This window comes from Psittacula echo, assembly GCF_963264785.1.
Source record: "Psittacula echo genome assembly, chromosome: 4".
In the NCBI taxonomy this organism is placed as follows: Eukaryota; Metazoa; Chordata; class Aves; order Psittaciformes; family Psittacidae; genus Psittacula; species Psittacula echo.
In genome coordinates this window covers 96,298,505-96,318,583 of record NC_137738.1, presented here as the reverse complement: position 1 = coordinate 96,318,583, position 20,079 = coordinate 96,298,505, and the positions used below count along the sequence as shown (strand labels likewise).

At 44.1% G+C, this 20,079-nt stretch overlaps 1 protein-coding gene across 1 annotated transcript; it reads right to left on the bottom strand.

Annotated features, from left to right (window-relative positions):
- Positions 1–9,310: 9,310 nt before the first annotated feature.
- MYCN (MYCN proto-oncogene, bHLH transcription factor) lies at positions 9,311–11,753 on the bottom strand (the record flags this gene model as incomplete). Its single annotated transcript, XM_080616250.1, has 2 exons — positions 9,311–9,909; positions 11,009–11,753. 2 exons carry the CDS (start codon positions 11,751–11,753, stop codon positions 9,311–9,313), a joined length of 1,344 nt encoding a protein of 447 aa, XP_080472376.1.
- Positions 11,754–20,079: the final 8,326 nt, after the last annotated feature.

Below are 20,079 nucleotides of genomic sequence, written 5' to 3'. Positions count from 1 at the left end.
AAGCTCTCAAGTATTCAAAAGCTGAGTCTTCTTTGAGGGAAATACAGAAGTGATAATACATGCATGATAATTATCCCCATGCTATACTACAGGCTTGGGGAAGAGTGGCTGGAAAGCTGCTCAGCAGAAAAGGACCTGGGCATGCTGATTGATAGCCAGCTGAACATAAGCCAGCTTGTGCCCAGGCAGCCAAGAAAGCTAACAACATCCTGGGCGGTGTAAGAAACAGCGTAGGCAGCAGGGCCAGGGAAGTCATTGTCCCCCTGTACTCAGCACTGGTAAGGCCACACCTCAAATACTGTGTTGAGTTCTGGTCCCCTCACTATAAGACAGACATTGAGGTGCTGGAGAGGGTTCAGAAAAGGGCAACAGAGCTGGTGAAGGGTCTTGAAAATGAGACTCATAAGGAACAGCTGAGGGAACTGGCGTTGTTTAGTTTGGAAAAGAGAAGGCTCAGGGGGGACCTTATTGCGCTCTACATCTGAAAGGAGGTTGTAGTGAGGTGGGGGTCAGTCTCTTCTCCCAAGTCACAAGTGATAGGACAAGAGGTAATGGCCTCAAGCTGTGCTGGTGGAGGTTTAGATTGGATATTAGGAAAAATTTCTTCACAGGGAGAGTGACCAGGCATTGGAACAGGCTGCCCAGGGAAGTGGTGATATCACCATCCCTGGAAGTGTTAAAAAACTGTGGAGATGAGGCCCTCAGTGATACAGCTTAGTGGTGGTCCTGGGGTAGTCATTGGACTTGATGATCTTAAAGGTCTTTTCCAACCGAGCTGATTCTATGATTATATGATTATAGGCCAAAGACAATCTTATAAAGTTGTAGAATGACATGGATCGGTATAGAAAGTATTTATTTACTCTGACACTTGCTACTAGACTGATACCTGAAATTTCAAAATTAAAGAGATCTGATAAGAGATAAACTAGGTATCCAAGATTTTTTTATTGCCATTTTTTATTAATAGTGAGGAAAAACATTAATTTATTTTTTTACCAGTAGGATAGATGGCTTACTGTGCCTTACTATTGACCACTCTGAATTGCTATTTATTTTCACTGGTGCTCACATGACTAAAGCATCCAGTCACTGTGTATTGTCAACACCAGCAGCAAAAAATAAAGGTATGATTTTCTTTACCAAAGGAGTTCATAGTAACTTAATTGTTTCTAGGTTAATTGTGAATGCATATGCTTAAATTACTCCAGAAAATAATATTCAGTCTTTAAAATGTACTACTGACAAAAGTGAAACAGTATTAACTAATAGGCATTATTCTATTTTATTCTAATTGCATGCTTGTGTTTTCATAGTCTTTCAGAAATAAATGTCGGTAAGAAATTAAGAACTCAAAATTGAGAAAGTATATAAAATACAGCACAACTTAATTTGGCATGTCTGCAGTTTTCATTTAGAGGTCTTAGCAAGTCTTGAGTTCCTACTTCATACACTCCTACTGAAGTCAACAGACCTATAGCCACTCAGAAAACATTCAGCAGCTCACAGAATGGGAACCTGTATTTTAGACTTAAACACACTGTGACGTAATGTAACTGTTAGAAAAGGTGAAACTGCAAAGCAAAAAAGATTTGACTTATTTAAGTGTTTGAATGAAAGGAGGAATTGACATAGGGTGATATAAAACAATTACTGCAGACCCCCAGAGCTGTGGAAAGAAATAGTGTTTTTAAAAGAACAGAAAGGTAAAGTTATAAGGACTACTGGAGTAAGGTTATAGAAAAAAAGGGAAGGGAAACACTGAAATACTTGGAACTATAAAAGGTCCGACAACAAGCTGTAAAAGTTAATAGAAGTTTTTCTGAATGTTCATCTACTTTGTTTTTCTTCCTTTTTTTTTTGTTCTGTTTTGGATTGGTTTTTTGTGGTTTTTTTGTTTTTTTTTTTTTTTACATTGAAAAGAATGTGATATGTGCTATCATTTAATTTAGTTTAAAATGTTGTCAGTATATCAATATCTGAAATGTATCAACATGCCCTATAAATGAACTTTGTATAGGTGTGACAAGGGGAAAATAAGGCCCTGCCCACCATGCAATATCGTAACACAAAAGATGTTTTAGGAAATTTTATCAGTAATGCAAGGAATTTTCTGGCAATGATGAATATTGGTATACACTGATGTTAAGCAAGACATGCGAGAGGATAGACGAAGTCCAAAGATGATAAAGTTATGGAGATGCTGTTATAAAGGACCAAAGACAAAAAAGGATGAGTGTTGCAGAAAAGATGACCTACATGGAACTGGGTTTAAGATTACTTGACTAGTTCAAGAAAAACTTTAAGATGTTTAAGTCAAATGAGTGGAAGTCAGGACTAGTAGGACTCAGCTTGTAACTTAATGCACTGAAGTCTGAAGTTAGGTGTTAATGTATAGATGTTTACATGTTCAATATATACCTGGAGTTCCTTTTATAGCCAATAGAGAGCTAATCAATACAGTGAACTGCACCTAAAGAAATAATACAATTCATCCTAAAATAGACACCTACACTGAATCACTCTCCAGACTCCACAGACAATAACAGCACTTAAATATCAAGCTTTCAGTTAGATATCTACAAACTCATTGCAGGGGGGTTGGACTGGATGACCTTTGAAGGTCCCTTCCGACCCAAGATATTGTGTGATTCTATGAAACAGACATCCAGCTTCAGATGTCTTAAGCTGACCCCCACATTAGACATCTACAATGTTGGTACATTTACCTGGTCACCTAAGGCTTCTCTATAATTAACATAGAAAAATCAGTATTTCTAGGGTGAGATTAATTTGTGTTATTTTAATATTTATTTAAGGATGAAATTAACTGTGCACAAAAAATACCTGCTTTGTTTATTGACTAAAAAGAGTTGGTATCTGGTCAGATGAATCCCCCTTACCTTCTGCATGGCTACTTAGCTGAGGGACACAAAAGGAAAGACAAGAAGTAATAAAACAGATCAGCTTAAAAATTATTAAAGGCTGAAGAAAGATAATAGAAATTATTGAAGTACATTACATCATTGCATAGCTTCACTAGCAGCATTAAGGTATGTTTGAAAGAAGTGTTCATAAATATATGGGTTCACTATGGTATGTCCTGTGTTACCTTGTATATCTATGTACTTACTCCACTCATGCAAGAAAGAATACAGTGGAACTGAAGCACACTGTGGTTTAACCAGGCTTGTTTAGCCAGAAGTAGAGCTTTTAGAGAAATGTTTCTAATCATAATTATTGAGGATGTGACTCCAGAATGATGCCTGGGAAACACAACTGGTGATTGTAGGAAAAAATTAGGAAAAAGAAAAGCCTTCAGAAACACTGTTTACAATACATTTTTGATTAACATATTACTAGATAAAACTGAGCATGTCTCTTAGATTTTGTTTTACACAGGAATTTGCTATTACTTAAGAGTACATGCAATTCTAAAGGAATCAACCAACCACGTTCCCAGCAGGTTAAGGGAGGTGATTCTCCACCTCTACTCTGCTCTTGTGACACCCCACCTGGAGTACTGCATACAGTTCTGGTGTCCCCAACATAAGAAGGATGTGGACCTGTTGAGGAGACCATGAAGATGATCTGAGGGCTAGAGCACCTCTCCTATGAAAACAGGCTGAGGGAGTTGGGCTTGTTCAGCCTGGACAAGGCTCCAGGAGACCTTAGAGCAGCCTTCCAGTACCTAAAGGAGGCCTACAGGAAATTTGGAGAGGGACATTTTACAATACATGTAGTGGTAGGACAAGGGTGAATGGCTTAAAACTGAAAGAGGGGAGATTTAGACTAGCTATTAGGAAGTCCTTCACTGTGAGGGTGGTGAGCCACTGGAACAGGTTGCTCAGAGAAGTTGTGGATGTTCCATCCCTCGAAGTGTTCAAGGTCAGGTTGGATTGGGCTTTGAGCAACCTGGTCTAGAATCACAGAACATTTAGTGTTGGAAAGGACCTTAAGATCATCTAGTTCCAACACCCCTGCCATGGGCAGGGACACCTCACACTAAACCATGCCACCCAATGCTCTGTCCAACCTGGCCTTGAACACTTCCAGGGATGGAGCATTCACAACATCCTTGGGCAGCCTGTTCCAGTGCCTCACCACTCTCACAGTAAAGAACATAAGAGATCAGTAACAAATAGGCCATAATTTAGTTGTAAGTCAGATAAATTTTAAGTCTGATAAATGTACACACCCATCCATTTCATCATGGAGTTAAAAAATACTTGGAATCAATAGTATTTACTTTGTAGGTGCATTTTTTTTTTATTTCTGGATTATTTAGGTGTGTCATATTAAGATCATAAATACAGGAAACAAAATAACTTTGTTTGCTTTTTATTCAAAGGACCAAGTGGACAGTCTTATGACTTGCTCTGTTAAAATATACACTTGGCTTTATTTAGCCAGGTTCATGAATCAACACATATGGAATCCCTTGTGTGCATGCAGCACATACGTTGATCTATACATACAGCATAAGTACAAGGAATCTTCAGAGCTCAGAGATCAAGAATTCATTTTATCTTCTCTGAGCTGACTGTTGCTCAAATATACATCTAATTAATCACACTGACAAAAGGTAGTAGCACTAAGCTGGATGAGAATCACAGGTCTGCAGGCAGGTGAAATTGTCACATCATGCAACCCAACAGCAAAATGCCTGTTCTGCTGTGGCCAAGCCTCCTTCCAGGGTCAGCACAAACAGATGGGCAGCTAAAACTAGTGTATGGTAGCAGATTGGAAACAGTAGCCCAGCAGAAGTGAAAGCTTGCCTGGGCTCTCATTTCAGGCAGCTGCTGAGGCCAGTTGCTCCATTGCTTAACCAATGCTCCAGTGGTAGCCAGAAGTGCTGGGGCAAAAACCGCCGTCCCAGCCCTACCATCAGCTTCTCTTCCATGTTTTTCACCATTACTTTCCTGTGAGGTACCTGGAAGTGCTGCATTTCTCCTGTTTCTACAGCAGCCCCGGCTTATTTTAAAGAGGTCCTTGTGACAACACATACCCCTTTAACTTCGATGTGTTTGGGCTCCTGAGAGAAGAGGCACCACTTGTGGTTAGGCATAGAGGGGAAGAGGAGGAAGAGAAAAAAGGAAAGGGGAAATGGACACAAGGAAAATAAAGGAACCCAGGTATAAGTCATGAAGCATTTGCTGAGAGTGTGATAACATCGTACTCTAATGATATGTTAGAAAGTCATTAAATTCATGATCTCGCACTTAAAACTTTAAGCAAAATTAAATCTTCTGATTTAAATCAGTCACAAGCTAGGAAATGCAGGCTTAAGAATGGGATCCTTTAAAAGGCATTTTATTCAAGTTTGGTTTATCAGTATACTTATGAGGAGCAAATGTGCCCTTTGCAAATTATTCACATCATGAAATCCCAAGCAGTCCTGCCAAGACCTGGTGATAAGTTGCTATAACAGCATCTTGGGGTTTGAGAAATGCACTTTCCTTCGCACTCATGGCAACAGGTGACCTAGTGGTAATGACATCATTAACACATTTCACCTTTTTAAGCTCTCCCTCTGGTGTTTTACTTATACTAGTTTATGGAGGAATCATTTCATTTTGGTGTTTCAGGTCCCTTGTGTTCTTAGTGGTATGTTTAAGAAAATAAACAGAAAAGTGGAAGGAGACCATCCTCTGGGATATATGATTTGGGAGGAAACCATCTGATTCCATCAGCAGATTCAGTCTTTTATGAAGAACTTGGGAATTTATATAACAGACCAGATAAGACTGCAATCAGTCTATTTCAGCTTTCCCTTCAGGAATTGGTAATACCCACTTTTTAATAAGAAGTTATTGGGTACTTGCCACATTTTTTAACAGATTCTCCAGACAGATGTTTGCTTTTCTTATGCAAATGTAGGTATTTATATTAGAAAAAAAAAGTGTTCCATTTCCTTATTTGACTGAGTCCCCTAGATTCTTCATATGCATGCAGAAGGACCCTTTGCTACTGTTGTGGCTATGTCTCTGTGTCCTTTTCTATGGACACTTTAGGGTACTGATTCTTCAGAAAGTATTACTAAATGAGTTGTTTACCTCTTCTTTTCAAAAGCTATCTTTCCTACATATCTGTTCTTTTATGGTGTAAATACAAAAGAATCTATTTAACAATTGTAACAATAACATCCTACAACTGAGATTTTTGTTTACAAAAACATTTGTCCTTGATAACTTGCTCCCTACAGCAACAACATGAAAATAAAGCTATTAACTCTTGACAGTTATTTAAAAGAAGAAAAAAAAAAAAAAAAAAAAAGAAGACAACCCCAAGTTACTGGTAGCAGAGCCTATAGCAGCAAACAGTACAGTATGTGGGAGCATTTCTGAACCCAAGGGGGCCAGATTCCATCTCCATTGGCAGCAGCTGGATGTTTATCGCTGAATTCAAAAGCATCAGGCCACTGCTCCCAGACTGAAAGAGGCTTTTGGATGGGATTTGTGATGAATGTCCAAACAAACCTGAGTATTTGACACTTTTGTTATACTCTAAATACTTGACCACCACAACAATACAAACCAGAACTGGGTTGTCTCCAGAAGAGAAAGAAGTAATTGCTGTCTTCAACTACCTAATGGGAGGTCACAGGGAAGATGGGAGACAGACTTCAGGGAGGTTAAACACAAGACAGGAGGCAACGAACAGGGGTTGGAACAAGGGAAATTCCAAACAGCTAGTAGGAAAATTTGTGTCCGTCATGGCAGTCAGAAAATGAAATGTGTTGTCTGAGGAGGCTGTGGAATCTTCACCCTTGGGGATGATCAAACCTTGGCTGTATATGACCCAGAGCAACCTGATCTGACCCAGGGAAGGGAAAGTAATCTGTTCATTTTTGCTTTTCTTCTTCAATAAGACTCATGTGACTTGTATCTTGTTTGAAAACAGTGCAACAAAACTTGCTAATAAAATGAGGTTTAAAAATATTTTTGTTATAGCTAGTAAAATTAAATGTACCCTGTGATTGTCCACACCAATTACCTCTGCTTAGGTCTTGTCTTCTACTGTTTTTTTTTTTTTTTTTTTTTTTACTGTACTGGGAAAGTAGAAGCGGCATGATCAAGTCCACATCAAAGGAATGAAACAAAAAATTCTATTTACGGTATGATTGTGGTCCTCAAGTCTGAATTTAGATTATTAAGAAAATTAACTCTATCCCAGCCAAAACCAGGACAAAGCTACTAAGTCTATTCCAGTCAGTTCTTCACATGGCATAAACTTGTGTAGGCCTAGCTGAATCAAAATGGTGTTAACACCAATTTATGCACATAAAGGAACTGGATTTATTGCACTGATATAGTAATAGGTACAATTCTGTGTTCTTGGTATAGAAGCTGGCTGGAGGCCATGAATACACAGGTTACAGGTCCACCAAGAAGCTACTGGAGGGCATAGACATATGACACATTCACTGCTACGTGGTTTCGCCCACTCTTGCTACCTCCAAGGCAAATACGAGATGTTCTGTACCTCGTCACCAGTCAAGCTACTTCCTTTGTGGCTAAAGTAGGGGCAGATGTTCTAAGCTAGCTCCTTGCAAGCTGATCTTTAAACTAATTACTGGCCATTTGGTCATTAATCCATACTTTTTCAGGTTCAGTATGGGGAAGACAGGATCAGAAATACCTTTACAGACTAGAAAATAAAACAATTCCTTGGTCTCCAGGAGCTTAACAGGATGACCAAATGTTTTGCACTGGCATCTCTTGCTCTGGTCACACCAAATGCCATCACACCTCTTGAGAGGCAACCACCTGCTAAGTTTCATTGTTCTTTTGACACATGCTTCTACCCTGGGATTTTTAGTTTTATTAACTTAGACCAGGTAATAATAAACAGGACCTTCAGTACAAACAAGAACATTAATTCTCCTATGCAATGAGGGACTGCTTTAAAGATAAACCTTTTATAATGCAAGTAAGAACAGCAGTGAAGATCCTTGTTTACTACAAATATTTCGGTTTTTGCACTGTATGAAGAGTACCTCCATCACTTACTTCTCTCTCCACCTGTCTACAACAGAGGACAGTCCCTTACAGCAGAAGGATGCTAGCCATGTTTTGGATCCCTCTCTGCATACAGCAGGTATTCCAGAAGTCTTCAACAAGATACAGAAGTCTTTCCCTTGGCTTCCCAGTCCTCTGGGATTATCCTGGCATCACAAGAGCCACCTGAAGCATGAAGGAACATCAAAATCATTCTTACTACAACTACTTTATAATCAGAAATGGGAATGCCCTGCCTAGCTTACTTTTCATAGAGCATCATCTATAGTTGGAAAGTTTAAGTGCCCAGGATATGGGACCATGTTTTTGTATTTCACGAACATTGCAAAGTTAAAGACTTTATTTAGAAGAACTTCATTTAAAAGAAAAATAGTAAATGGCACATCATGTAATTGCTATTTATTTTCATAAACATGAGGTATTTCAAAGTGCTATAAGACGCAGCACTAAATGTACATCGTTGGAAGAAATTAAACACAGAACTTTGCAGTTACCCAGTTCTATGCACCAAACATTAACAAATACATTAACTGGAAGAAACAGGCTAGGAAAAGGCATATATAGTAAATTTCTTTACAAAAGTTTCTTAGTTCAAAAAAGTGATAAAGTAATATCTACTCAAAACTTTCACAACTCATTTTCATACGAAAATATAAGTATCAAATTTAGTTATGTATCAGCATCATACTAAAGTATACAGGCAATGTAAGAATTAGTACAGTACATAACAGAGATTAACAATATATTTGTATACAAAAACATGCTCCTCAAACATTGAGGTATTACAGTACTTAGGTATGAACTTCCAGTCTAATACTGGCAGCAAAAGCCACCTCTCATAACCCAAGACATGTACAAAAGGCAAGTGTGTAGATGGTATTTACAGAAAATTCCCACAGGGGCACAAAATGCCAACCCCTGAAGTAACATCTGTTAGAACATAAGCACCATAAAACTTAGGAATGAACATTTTAAAACTCAACTAGATGTCATCAGCAGCTCCAAATGCTCACAACAATTTTAAAAAAACCAAAATCCCCACCATCTACAGTTCTTAAGAGGAAAAACAAAGGCAGTCCATTGTTGTTTGGTAGTCTTGCAATAAACTCCTTGCAAGAACATCCATTTGCTCTGTACCCGGATAATATAGTTTGTCGATTACTTCAGGGACTGGATTGAAAGTAAAACCAACATTCTTAACGTCAAAAAAACACAATTTTTTTTTTTTTTAAAGAATCAAAAATGTGCAAAGTGGCAACGACTGTCCTAGTCAGCCAAAACAAAACAGTTTAGCAAGTCCGCTTGTATTCTATTTTCTTTAGTAATTGTTCTTGTCTGGCTCGCAATTTTTCCTTTTCTAGCAATAACTTCTGCTCCTCTGCCTGAAGGGAATGAACATATTCAGTGGCTTTTTTCAAGATCACAACTTTTGCAGCTTTCTCATTTTTAACCAGTTCTGGAACATGGTCCCTTAGTGTGAGGAAACTTGACCGCAGATCATTACGCCGCTGACGCTCCAGGATGTTATGATTGCGTCGCCGTTCACTATCCTCTGAATCAGAGTTTCGAGGGCTTGAACTCTTAGACTTTGGTGGGATTGTGGGTTTTACCGGACGGGGCACCTCGGTTTTCAACTTTTTCTGTGGTGGAGCCTCTTCACTCTCCATGTATGGAGAAGGAGCAGCATAATTATGCTGCTGGTGAATTGGCGCGCAACGCTTCAAAATCAGTTCATTCTGCTGTGTCCTGACTGATGGAAAAGTGGTATTTTTAGGACGCACTGTGATAGTAAGGGTGGTAACAGCCTTGTTGGAGGAGGAGCGTCTTTTCTCCACTGTCACAACATCTATTTCTTCTTCTTCATCCTCTTCCTCCTCATCTTCATCATCTTTTGGTAACAGAAAATAAAGGTCACTCTCACAGAAAGCACTCCAAACAAGTTTTCAACCCAGATGTATTTACTGACAAAATATGTACAGTAAAAGGAAGAATGCAATAACTGATGGCAAAAACAGGGCGTGCCCATCATCTGTAGTCATATATAGATCTGGGAAAGTATGTAATATACATGAGATGACTGAATAACAGTGTTTTCCGCAAGTTTAGCAAGAACACTTTGATTCAGTCAAAGTGGGGCTACCACCCACATAACTGCAGCAGCAGAAGAGATTTTAGGCATAATGTATATATTTCGGATGGACTTGTACAGCTGTGGTACAAAAGGCATGCCCCGTGCCACAACACAGCCCTTGCTTGCTAGAAAAGCAGCCGGAAAACGAAACAATCGCTGGGTTTGTTCTGAGGCAGAAGGTGAAGCTGCTCTAGCCGGGGACCCTTTAAGCCGGCGCTTGGTGCACTGCCAAGAAGACAGCTGTTGGAAGTGCTTCCTCACCCAAAGCTGTCAAACCCAACATTAAAGGGCCAGTAGTCTTTGAAATCGGGACGGATCACCAAGTTTATGGTGATATGGTCATACAGACCAGCTCATCTACACAAGCGAAAACGCGTTTCAGCCCAAGCGGGATTCTCCGCAGACACGCACGAGAGATTTGGGGCATTTTAGGGTCTGTCAATGGAAGCACTAAGGTCTCTCCAGCCTCCTCCAGACTTCCCAGATCCCGCCTAAAGGCACACATGTCTCCCGGGTGACAGTGGCAGCCCGGTCTGACTAACAGCCCCCCAGCCCCGGCACGGCCGCTGGCGGGTGGGGCGTCTGCCCACCACAAGGGGCAAGAGAAAGCAAGGCAGCCCTAAATGGCCGGCAGCCCAAAGGCGCTGCTGCCGTCAGGTCAGGGGCGCGGCACCCGCCCGCCAGGCCCCGCCGCTGCCGCCTCTCCTGCTGCCGCCTGCCGGCCGCCCCACCCGGCCCTGCACGAAGGTGCCGCCGGCGGGGACCGAATCGCGGCGCAGCCCGCAGGCAGCGCCACCACTCCCACCCTTCCCCTCTCCGCTCCGGGGACGGCCCGGCCGCGTACGAGAGCTCTTACCCGAGTCGCTGAGGGTGTCGTCCCCGGAGCTGCTGCTGGCTCGGCTGTCCCCGGCGGGGCGCGGAGAGCGGCCGCTCCGCGGAGTCCCACCACCCGCCGCTGCCACCGCCACCGCCGCGGCGCGGCCTGCCGCCGCCTCCCGCTTGTTGACGGGGAAAGGGAAGACCACGGCGGGGTCCACGCACTCGGGCACGGCGCCGCCTAGCTCCGCGCGGCCGCTGGCGGCGGCGGGGCTGCCAGTGGCGGCGGTCCCCGGAGGAGGCGGCGGGGCAGCAGCAGCGCCGACGGGCGCCTTGCCCTGCAGCTTCTCGCTGACTGCCCGCTCCAGCTTTTCGCGGGCGGAGAAGCCGCTCCACATGCAATCCTGGATGATGATGGAGTTGAGGTTGTTAGTCACGCCGAGGCCCGTCTCGAAGAAGTCTCCGCCGTCAGAGCCGCCCCACAGGTCGGCCTCGGGGGGCAGCAAAAGCAGCTCGGACGCCCAGTCCAGGGGGTCGGCAGGACGGCAGCCACCCAGGGCCGCCCCTCCCCACGGCCCCGGGCCCCCCCCGGGGGGTTGCTCCTGGAGCCCGGCCCGGCTGGGAGATAGCGGAGGGGTGGGCAGCAGCTCAAACTTCTTCCAGATGTCCTCCCCGGGGGGAGCAGAGTCTGGCCCGCACAAATAAAAATCATCTTCGTCTGGGTAGAAACAGGGCTGCAAAGAGTCGAACTCGAGGTCTGGGTTTTTACTGACCATTCCTGGCATTACGGGCCTCTCCTTGCTGATCCTTGGGTCAGGCAATAGTTTCAGAGACAGGTTTTATGGATATTTCCAAAGGGAAGAATAGCGGTTCTCCCAAGATCTGAAACTAAACCAAAAATACAAAAGTACAAAAAATTAAAACACGAAGGAACAGACAGACATGAATGCGACTCCCTCTTAACCGAAGGAAAAAAAATAATCCCGTCATTAACAGCAAGAAAGGGGGAGCCTTTTGCAAGTTGAGTTAAAACCGCCTCTCACACACCTTTCCTCCCGGCTTAAGACACTCGGAGCAGGGCAGTCAGGGAGCGCTCCCGCAAGAGGGGCTTCCCGCCACCCCGTCAGGCCGCAAGCCCGGCCGCGGGGAACCGCTGGGTACCGCGGGGTGCGGAGCCCCTACGGGCTTCCTGCCGCGCATAGCACTCGCCTGCTCTCCCCGAGCTGCTGCAGACGCTCAGAACGGCGGAGTAACTGCAGACAGATGCGAGGCTTTGATACCGTAATCTCTCCAGAGAGCTCTTTTAATATGCCAGCTAAAGTGGAGGAAGTTTACTCCTTTTGTCGTCTGTGGAGCGGTGCAAAGGGGAGAGGGAAGGATGCAAAAAAGGGGGCGGAGGGGCTCTTTGCAACTTCGCAAATCGCCAGTTCATTCACTCAAAGCGAGCCAGAGAAATCCGCACAAAACACAAGGCGGGGAGGGGGGGGCGGAGGGGAGAGGAGGAGGGGAAATCCAGCAGCAACAGAAATTATCAACCTTATGTAATAATCTCACGCACAAAAATGCGATAAAAACCAGCCCGGCGCTACCAAAAAAGCCTCCTGAATTGCCAAGAAGGTACGGGAAGTTTTTCTGCCCCCTTTCCCGGTGCAAGACAAGAGCAGCGGGGACGCTGCAAAGACAACAACTTTGCGCGTTCTGCCGCTCCGTGCACTAGCAGCTCCTGCACAGCCCCAGCTCTCCAGCCCCCTCGGCGCCGCTGCACACACGCTGCTTGCCCTTACCTCTGCCAGACCCCCCTCGCTAGCCACGGCCGCTCAACCACAGCTCCATTCCTCCTCTGAGACCTCAGTTGCATCAGACATTAAACAAATAAAAATGACTGAAAGTCCGAAAAAGACATTCAGCGTCTCCCTTCTGCTCGGTTACGGTACAGCGAACGGAAAGGGCTCTGCTGGGTTCACAACAGCTGACGCTGAACGGGAGACCAAAAATGGGAGGAAAAAAAAAAAAAAAAATCCATTAAAAGCCTTATGATGAAATGCACAGAAACGAGCCCGGCTCAGCTGCGCTCCCTGCCCCGCCCCCTGAGAGCCGCCAGTTATTGTAAATTTTTCTACTCGTGAAATACATTAAACTGGTTAAAATGCAAAGCAGTAAAGAGGCACCTACAAAACAGAGGCGATCTCAGCGCGACAGCTCCAAAACAAAACACAAATATCCTCCAGGATTTTCTTCTGCTCACTGAACGCCCCATTCGCGCGCCGCAGTGCCCCTGCGCCTCCTTCCCCTTCCCATCCTCCCCAGTCCGGCAACTCGAACGCGATAGGGAATTGTATTTATTTGATTGGGGTTTTTGTCCTGCAGCCCAGACCCTGCAGCTTCCTCTTCTTACCTCCTTGGTGATGGTGGTGGGTGTTGCAAAGGGGGGAGGAGTGGCGGGGGGGGGAGGGGAGGAAAAAAAAAAAAAAAAGGGCAGATGATCTTGTATGTTGCACTTTCCTGAGCGTCAGCCCGCCCGGCCCCCGTGGCTGGCCCGAGCCCCCGCATTCACCCCGTGCTTGCAGGCAGATGATTGTCACTGCTGCGCTTTGAAGCTGCTGGTTATTATTAACCCCCCAAAAAGGCATTAAAAAAAAATAAAAAAGGGGGGGGGAATAAAGCTGACACACCCGGGGACAGGAGAATTAAGAAACCCCCAGTGCTCAGCGAACGCGGCTAACCCCACCCCCTGATTTCCATACAAGCAGGGAGGTGCCTGGCATTTGGCGCCAAAAGCCTCATTCGCTCTTTATTCTCGGCCATCACACCGAGGTCCCGCTCCCGGTGCAAACCCGCGGGGCCCGGAGCGGGAAGGAGAGGGGACGAGACAGGAGGGCGCCCACCCGCCCGCCGGAGGGGTCCGGTGCCACCCCCCGCCCCGCTCAGCGCCGGCCCGCGGAGGCCGCCGCGGCTGCGCTCCTTTTGTGCTACCCCCGCCCCGCGCCGACCCTGACCCTGAGCTTGGGGGCAAACGTCCCCTCTAGGAGAGCGGTGACCCCGCGGCCACCATCTCCCGCGGAAATCCTCGGGGCAATAAAAACATAATGATAAAAAAAGAGGGATAAAGGAAATGGCTGGGCGAGGAAGTCGCTTCCACTCGGGGCTTTGTAAATAATTAGCAGTAATAACCCTGCAGCCGTCGCTTTCCCTCAGGCGCGCGGGCTTGCACGCCGTTCCCGCGCCCCCCCGCAACCCCTTCGCCGCCGCCCGGCACGGCACGGCATGGCACTGCACAGCGCGGCCCGTCCCGCGGCACTGCACAGCCACACTGCAGGGCTCCGCCGTTCCGCTGCCGATGGCGACACCTTGCGGAGGGCCGGCGGGAGCGGCGGCGCGGCTCTCGCCCGGCGCCCCCACACATCCCCCCGGCGGCGGGGCACCCACCGCTCTCTCGCCTCCTTTCCCCGCCGCGGCGGGGCTGGCCGCCGAACACGACGCGACACGACGGGAGCGCGGCGCTGTCCTCAGCGGTGCGCGGCGGCGGGTGCGATCCCAATCACGGCGCCGCGCGGGGCGGTGCCTACTCTCTCATAGGCTGCAGGTTGAGGCGGGGACTTGGGCGTCGCTCGCAGGAAAGCTAGTAGCGGCGGGCGGCAGCTTTGTGTGTGGCGGTGGGGGTGCCGCCTCCTGGCCCGCCTCGGCCGGCAGTGGGAGCGAGCCCGCGCCCTTCGAAACTGGCGGCTGCGGGAGGCACGACCGGTGGCAACGTTAGAAGAGGGTGAGGCGCCTCCCAAGAGGGGACAGTAAGCCCTCAGGGCAGCAGGGGTAGTTTGCAGGCCCCTTCATCTCGTCCCTTCGGGGGGTTTTGGGCCGGCTGTGCCGGAAAGCCCTTCCTCTCTCATGTGGTGATCCCCCCTCGCCTCCTTGTCACACCTGGGTGGCCAAAATGTGGAGGTTCCTCCAGCCTTCCAGTGTCCTGAGGTGGCCTCGGTGCCTGGTGTGGTCCTGATGCTGGCTAGTGTCCAGGGCAGCAGCAACAGGGTTGGCTGGGCACCTCGGAGCAGGCTGGCCTGTCGCACGAGGCTGCTGGTGGCAATAGCTGGCCTCCCTCTGCAGCCCGTGGAGGTTGGGCTGGCTGACCAAATGAGACAACTGGTTAGAAATCGCCGTAGCCAAGGTAGTGAGCTTCCTCCTGCCTACCGGCATGGGGGTAACTGGTTGCAGTTTTGCTGAGGAGCTGAAAGGGCATCTGGAAGGCAAATCCTCTGTACCAGCGGCTCCGGGCAAGCACCTCTCAAGCAGGGCACGCTGAAAGTAACTTCTAGGTAGCCTGCTATGAGTTAAAACTTGGCTGAGGGGTAATAGCTGGCTCTAGTCAGCTGACGAAGGGGCAGCTCCTGCTGGGGATGCAGCCATCCGCTATGGCAGAAAGCTGGAGAGATTTGTGAGGCCAGGCTTGCCTGAAATTTGTGATTTGGCTTCCACTACTCTAATGCACTTTGGATTCAAGACAGGGGAATTCATTGATTAGCTAATGTGTGCTGGGTACTTTGAAGATGTGAGATCTTATGAAAGCCTTGAGCTTTATTAATTTCTGTTTGGATTATTTGGCTGGACAAAAAAGACGTGGGTGGCTAGGATTTTTTTCCGCTCTCATTTCAGTAGCCTTGAACAGGTTGCCGCTTATGAAGAGACATGAACAGTTAGTATGTGTCTTGCTGAATGTGTGAACAACTTATTTATACTCATCAATCAAGGACCTTCCTCAAATTAAGCAATTATATAAGATTTACTCCCTTAAAGCAATCCTTTTTGTCTTTCACATTTCCTTTAATGTCTTTATACATGCAAATATTGATATGTCCATACTTTGGACCATGGCTGCTATCTGATGTATTGTTAATTCATTATAAATTCTCAACTAGATATTCTCAGCAGCCTCTTTAAAATTTTTCCTTTTTATTTCATATGTATGTGTGTGGAGATAAAGCTATCAACTTTTATGCAAGTTCTGCTGTGGTGTGTCACATCTTTTGTAGTACCTTGGATGAGAATATTAACGAGGAGTAACATTCAAGACAAAGTGTTTAAAGTAATTTTCAGCCAAACAAAAACCAAAAACCCCATTAAAGAGGAAATGGAATGCAGTATGCTGAGATACGTTGCTGTTTATGAGCACTAACTGTTTAGGTAAAAAGATCTGTTAAAACCTCAGATCTATTGCTTTGTCTTGTACTGTTGAGAAAGACATAGAACACATTGTGCAAAGCTTTGGCAGGACTGCACCAGTCTTTGTGCTGACACTTACTTTGGGCTATTTTATCAACTTTTTTTTTTTTTTTCTCTGATCCCTTCTGTCCCTGAAATGACATATATCAGGAAGTGTCAAGGCAAATGGAAGCCTGAAATTACTTGGGGTTATTGTGAATTGGTTATTACATCATTTCACAGAAAAAAAAATGGGAATTAAGATGCATGAATACTTAACATATATAACTGGATCCCAATATACACCAGTTTTATAGTGAATATTTTAAAGTATTGTTAAGAATTTGCTATCTGGAAAAAGTAGAAAAAGATTTATAAAAGGTTAAAAAATACTTTTGCATATACACTGGTAAGAGTATAAGTAGATCATCTAAGTAGATCCTGTGGTTTTTAATTTGGCCTAACGATGAGCCTGACAAAGCACTGTGCTGAGAGCTTGGATGTACACACCTGGACATAATACATGAGTGAGTTACTGGTGTTCAGGGCCACTGAACTTTTTCCCTTTTGTCGTTATTGATTCATTAAGGAATGCTGTGTAAGGCAAATTTCTGTGGCCACACATATCTCCCTTTTGCCCTTATAGCCTGCAACTACTGAGATCAAAAGAAACAGGACAGTATTATTTGATCTATGTGCAGTTGTCTTCCTCAGAATCAACCAAACTTTAGCACAATTCTGAGTTTTCTTTGCTAGTCAGAAGTAATGTATATACTCTCACGATTCCATTTTAAATTGTAGAAAAGGTTTATAAAGGCTTTCCTTAATCAGGCGGGGAGGAGGTGCATATTCTGAGTGCACTTGGCAAAAGCGTGACAGAATTAGAATGATTTATCGTTGTTCTATCTCAACCAGCAGAAACGCGAAACTTTCTGCGTAGGACTAGAAAGGACGTAAGTATGAACACTCATAGACCTGGAATTTTTATTTCTTTGTCTTAAACAAGGACCTGATACGCTATCTATTAGCAGTAGTAACATTTTCAGGTGGATTAAATATTTGGAGGTAGCCATTAACATAACAGTTACAGAAGCTGCCAGATTCAGAGCAGCAGATTTATTCCAGCATACCTTTCATTAAACTTCTTAGGTAGCTGCACTGTTCACCGCTGTGTAGCTGCTGAGTGTGAATTATCTAAAATATTTCTCTTGACATTCTCCCTGAAGGTAGTGTGGTATTACTTTTACCGTTATTCAGGTGACACAGGATAAGGGACCTGCCCAGTGTCACACATGGAAATTGAAGCAGATTTTCCCAGTACGCTGACTGTAACAGTCTGAGGTAGCAATTGCTTTCCCACAAGCTCTGGCAGACTGCATCTTCATCATCCGTTAAGATGAAAGAATAGTGCAGCCTCTTAACTGGGTAACTGGCTGAACGCTCCACAGCTAAGTGTTCCTAGATATATCAGAAACCATCTTTCAGTAGAAAGAGCTTTCTTCCTTCTGTGCCTTTTGTGTACATTTGGTTTCTTCAAAAGCTATTGGTCAGACCAGCATTTGTGTACTAGTCTTCTCCCTCAGCCTCTTTCCTAGCTGATCAGAGAGCACTGGAAGGTATTCATTAAAACCAGAAGGGACTAGAAATGTATTTTTTAGATTTGGCAGAAGCTGATAGCAGTTGCTCAGGAAAGCATCCTACTTGCAACAGATTTTTCAAACCCTATATATGGCTAGATAAACATCTAAGCATTTGGTATCTTACAGTTGTATTCTAAAGCAAAACAAAACAAAATGACAAGAACTTCAAAAAGTTACAGATAAGACCACTAAGTGAAATGTAATAGAAATGAGGAATTTTGAGAGCCTGGTTTCTGATGTCTCTTTTAAGGAAATTCTTGATCTAATTAAGTATGAGCTTATTAACTTTCATTGGTTGAAATATTAATAGGATCTCTTTTCTCTCTCTAGTTTCTAATTTTAAAGAAAACTGTAAGAGTTTCAGGATTTTTATATCTTTTCCCCTCAGTAAAGTTTGGTTAAAACTGCCTAGTGATTTCAAAATTCATTCCAGGGAATGACCAGTAACTCTGTTGAATGTACTTCTTTTCCTTAGGGAACTAGGCAGAGAAGAAATAAAGTACCTGAATTAAAAAAAATATGAATTTATTAAACTTCATCATTCAAATATTTTCTTTTATTATAGAGAAAAATGCCTCACTGCTCCTCTTAGGCTGCCACAGGAAACATTATTAATATAAAACCTGTAGATAAATTTGCTTGTACAATATTGTAACCCCCACATATTATTATTACAGTAATTTCTTCCTCCTAAATGTGTACATAGTTCATGGAAAAATATCCTAATTGTAAAGTCACTTATAAGCATTTATCGTTCTCGCAAGTATTGCTTTATGAGTAGGAAGGTATAACTTTCCTGAATTTAATCACTGCAGAAGTTTCTGCTGCTTAGTGACATACAGCATCAGTGACATAACGGTAGAATTGGGTAATGTATTATGTTCCTGTTTTTACAATACTTGTGACACAATGAATACATTTGATATGCATGTGCATTTCAGGACAACAGCTCTGGCAAAATATTTTTTCTGTAACAGGTGAGTAGGCCAGTTAAAGATCACAGACTGGTTTGAATTGGGACACCTTCCACTAGACCAGGTTGCTTAAAGCCCCTTTCAGCACACTGAGACTGTTATCTGTATTACCATGCTGCAAATAAACAGTAACTGTCATCTAACAGTAATTTTGAAGGTATAAATGCAGATTTATACTGTGTCCTTCAGCTTCAGCAAGTATGGTAGATCTCGTTGGATGTCTTTATAAAATAATCCCACTACAGGTCTTCATTTTTTCTTTGTAAGTCAAGGGTTTGAACCTATTCAGTAAATACTGACTCCACTGCTTGTTAAAGCTAGGGAAAAACTTTGGAAAATTATTTTAGTGAAGCCCGGAGAGTCATCCTTGTATTTTGCAGTTTGTAAGCAGAGAAAGGAGTGAACAACACTGAAGGGCAGCTTCCTGCTTCTCCTGAACTTCTGCAGGTAAAAGGCAGGTGGGAAGAGGACTAGTGAGGTGTGACAGCTTCATCAGGTAAGTTTTTGTCCTGATAGAGGTGAGTGGTAATGCCGCAACACCACTTTGCCAGGAAGACTTGTTGATCTCAATTAGTTTAATTCTCTGAAAAGCTTAGTTTATTTAAAATCTTGTTAATGCCACAGCAAGAAAGATCAGGCAGTGAACGCTGGAAGATCTTTTGGAGTTGTTCACACAGCTTGTAAAATGGGCTACCTACATAGTTTGCCTCTGGTTCTTGCCCAGTTCCTTTTCTACCCGTCTCTCTCTAGTCTGTCGTCATATAGTCAGTCATTTAGTGGTTTAAGGCATTACAACATTGTATGTTTATATGTGCTTAAATGTTTTAACTTTTCTTTAAAGCAATTAGCCATTTGTGTGTTTTTATGCAAGCTCACTTTACTGACTGTTTTTAAAACTTTAGCTCAAAATATTTCACCTGTTACAAAGTCTTTTAAAGGCTTCATTATTGTGAAATATTTTACCAGATAATTCACTGAGACAAGTGTGAAATGTGCAGTTGGGAAGGTAAAATTATAACCAGTCACATAAACCTGTCTTCATTAGCTCCCTTTCAAACATCTCCAAATGTTGCCAATAGCAAAAGACATCCTCGAAGAGTGGTTTGAAGCGTGAATTCTTGAGTTTTCAGTTGGAATCTGCTTTATGTTTGAGAGGAAGGCTTTCATTTCCTGCATCTGAGATTCATTTTTAAACGCAAGCTAACAGGAAGATTAGCCTTTAAGGACTATTAGTGGCTGGCTAGAATGGTGTTGGTGACTAGAACATAAAAGGGAAAAAAAAGAAAAATACAGACTGAAGTGAGTGA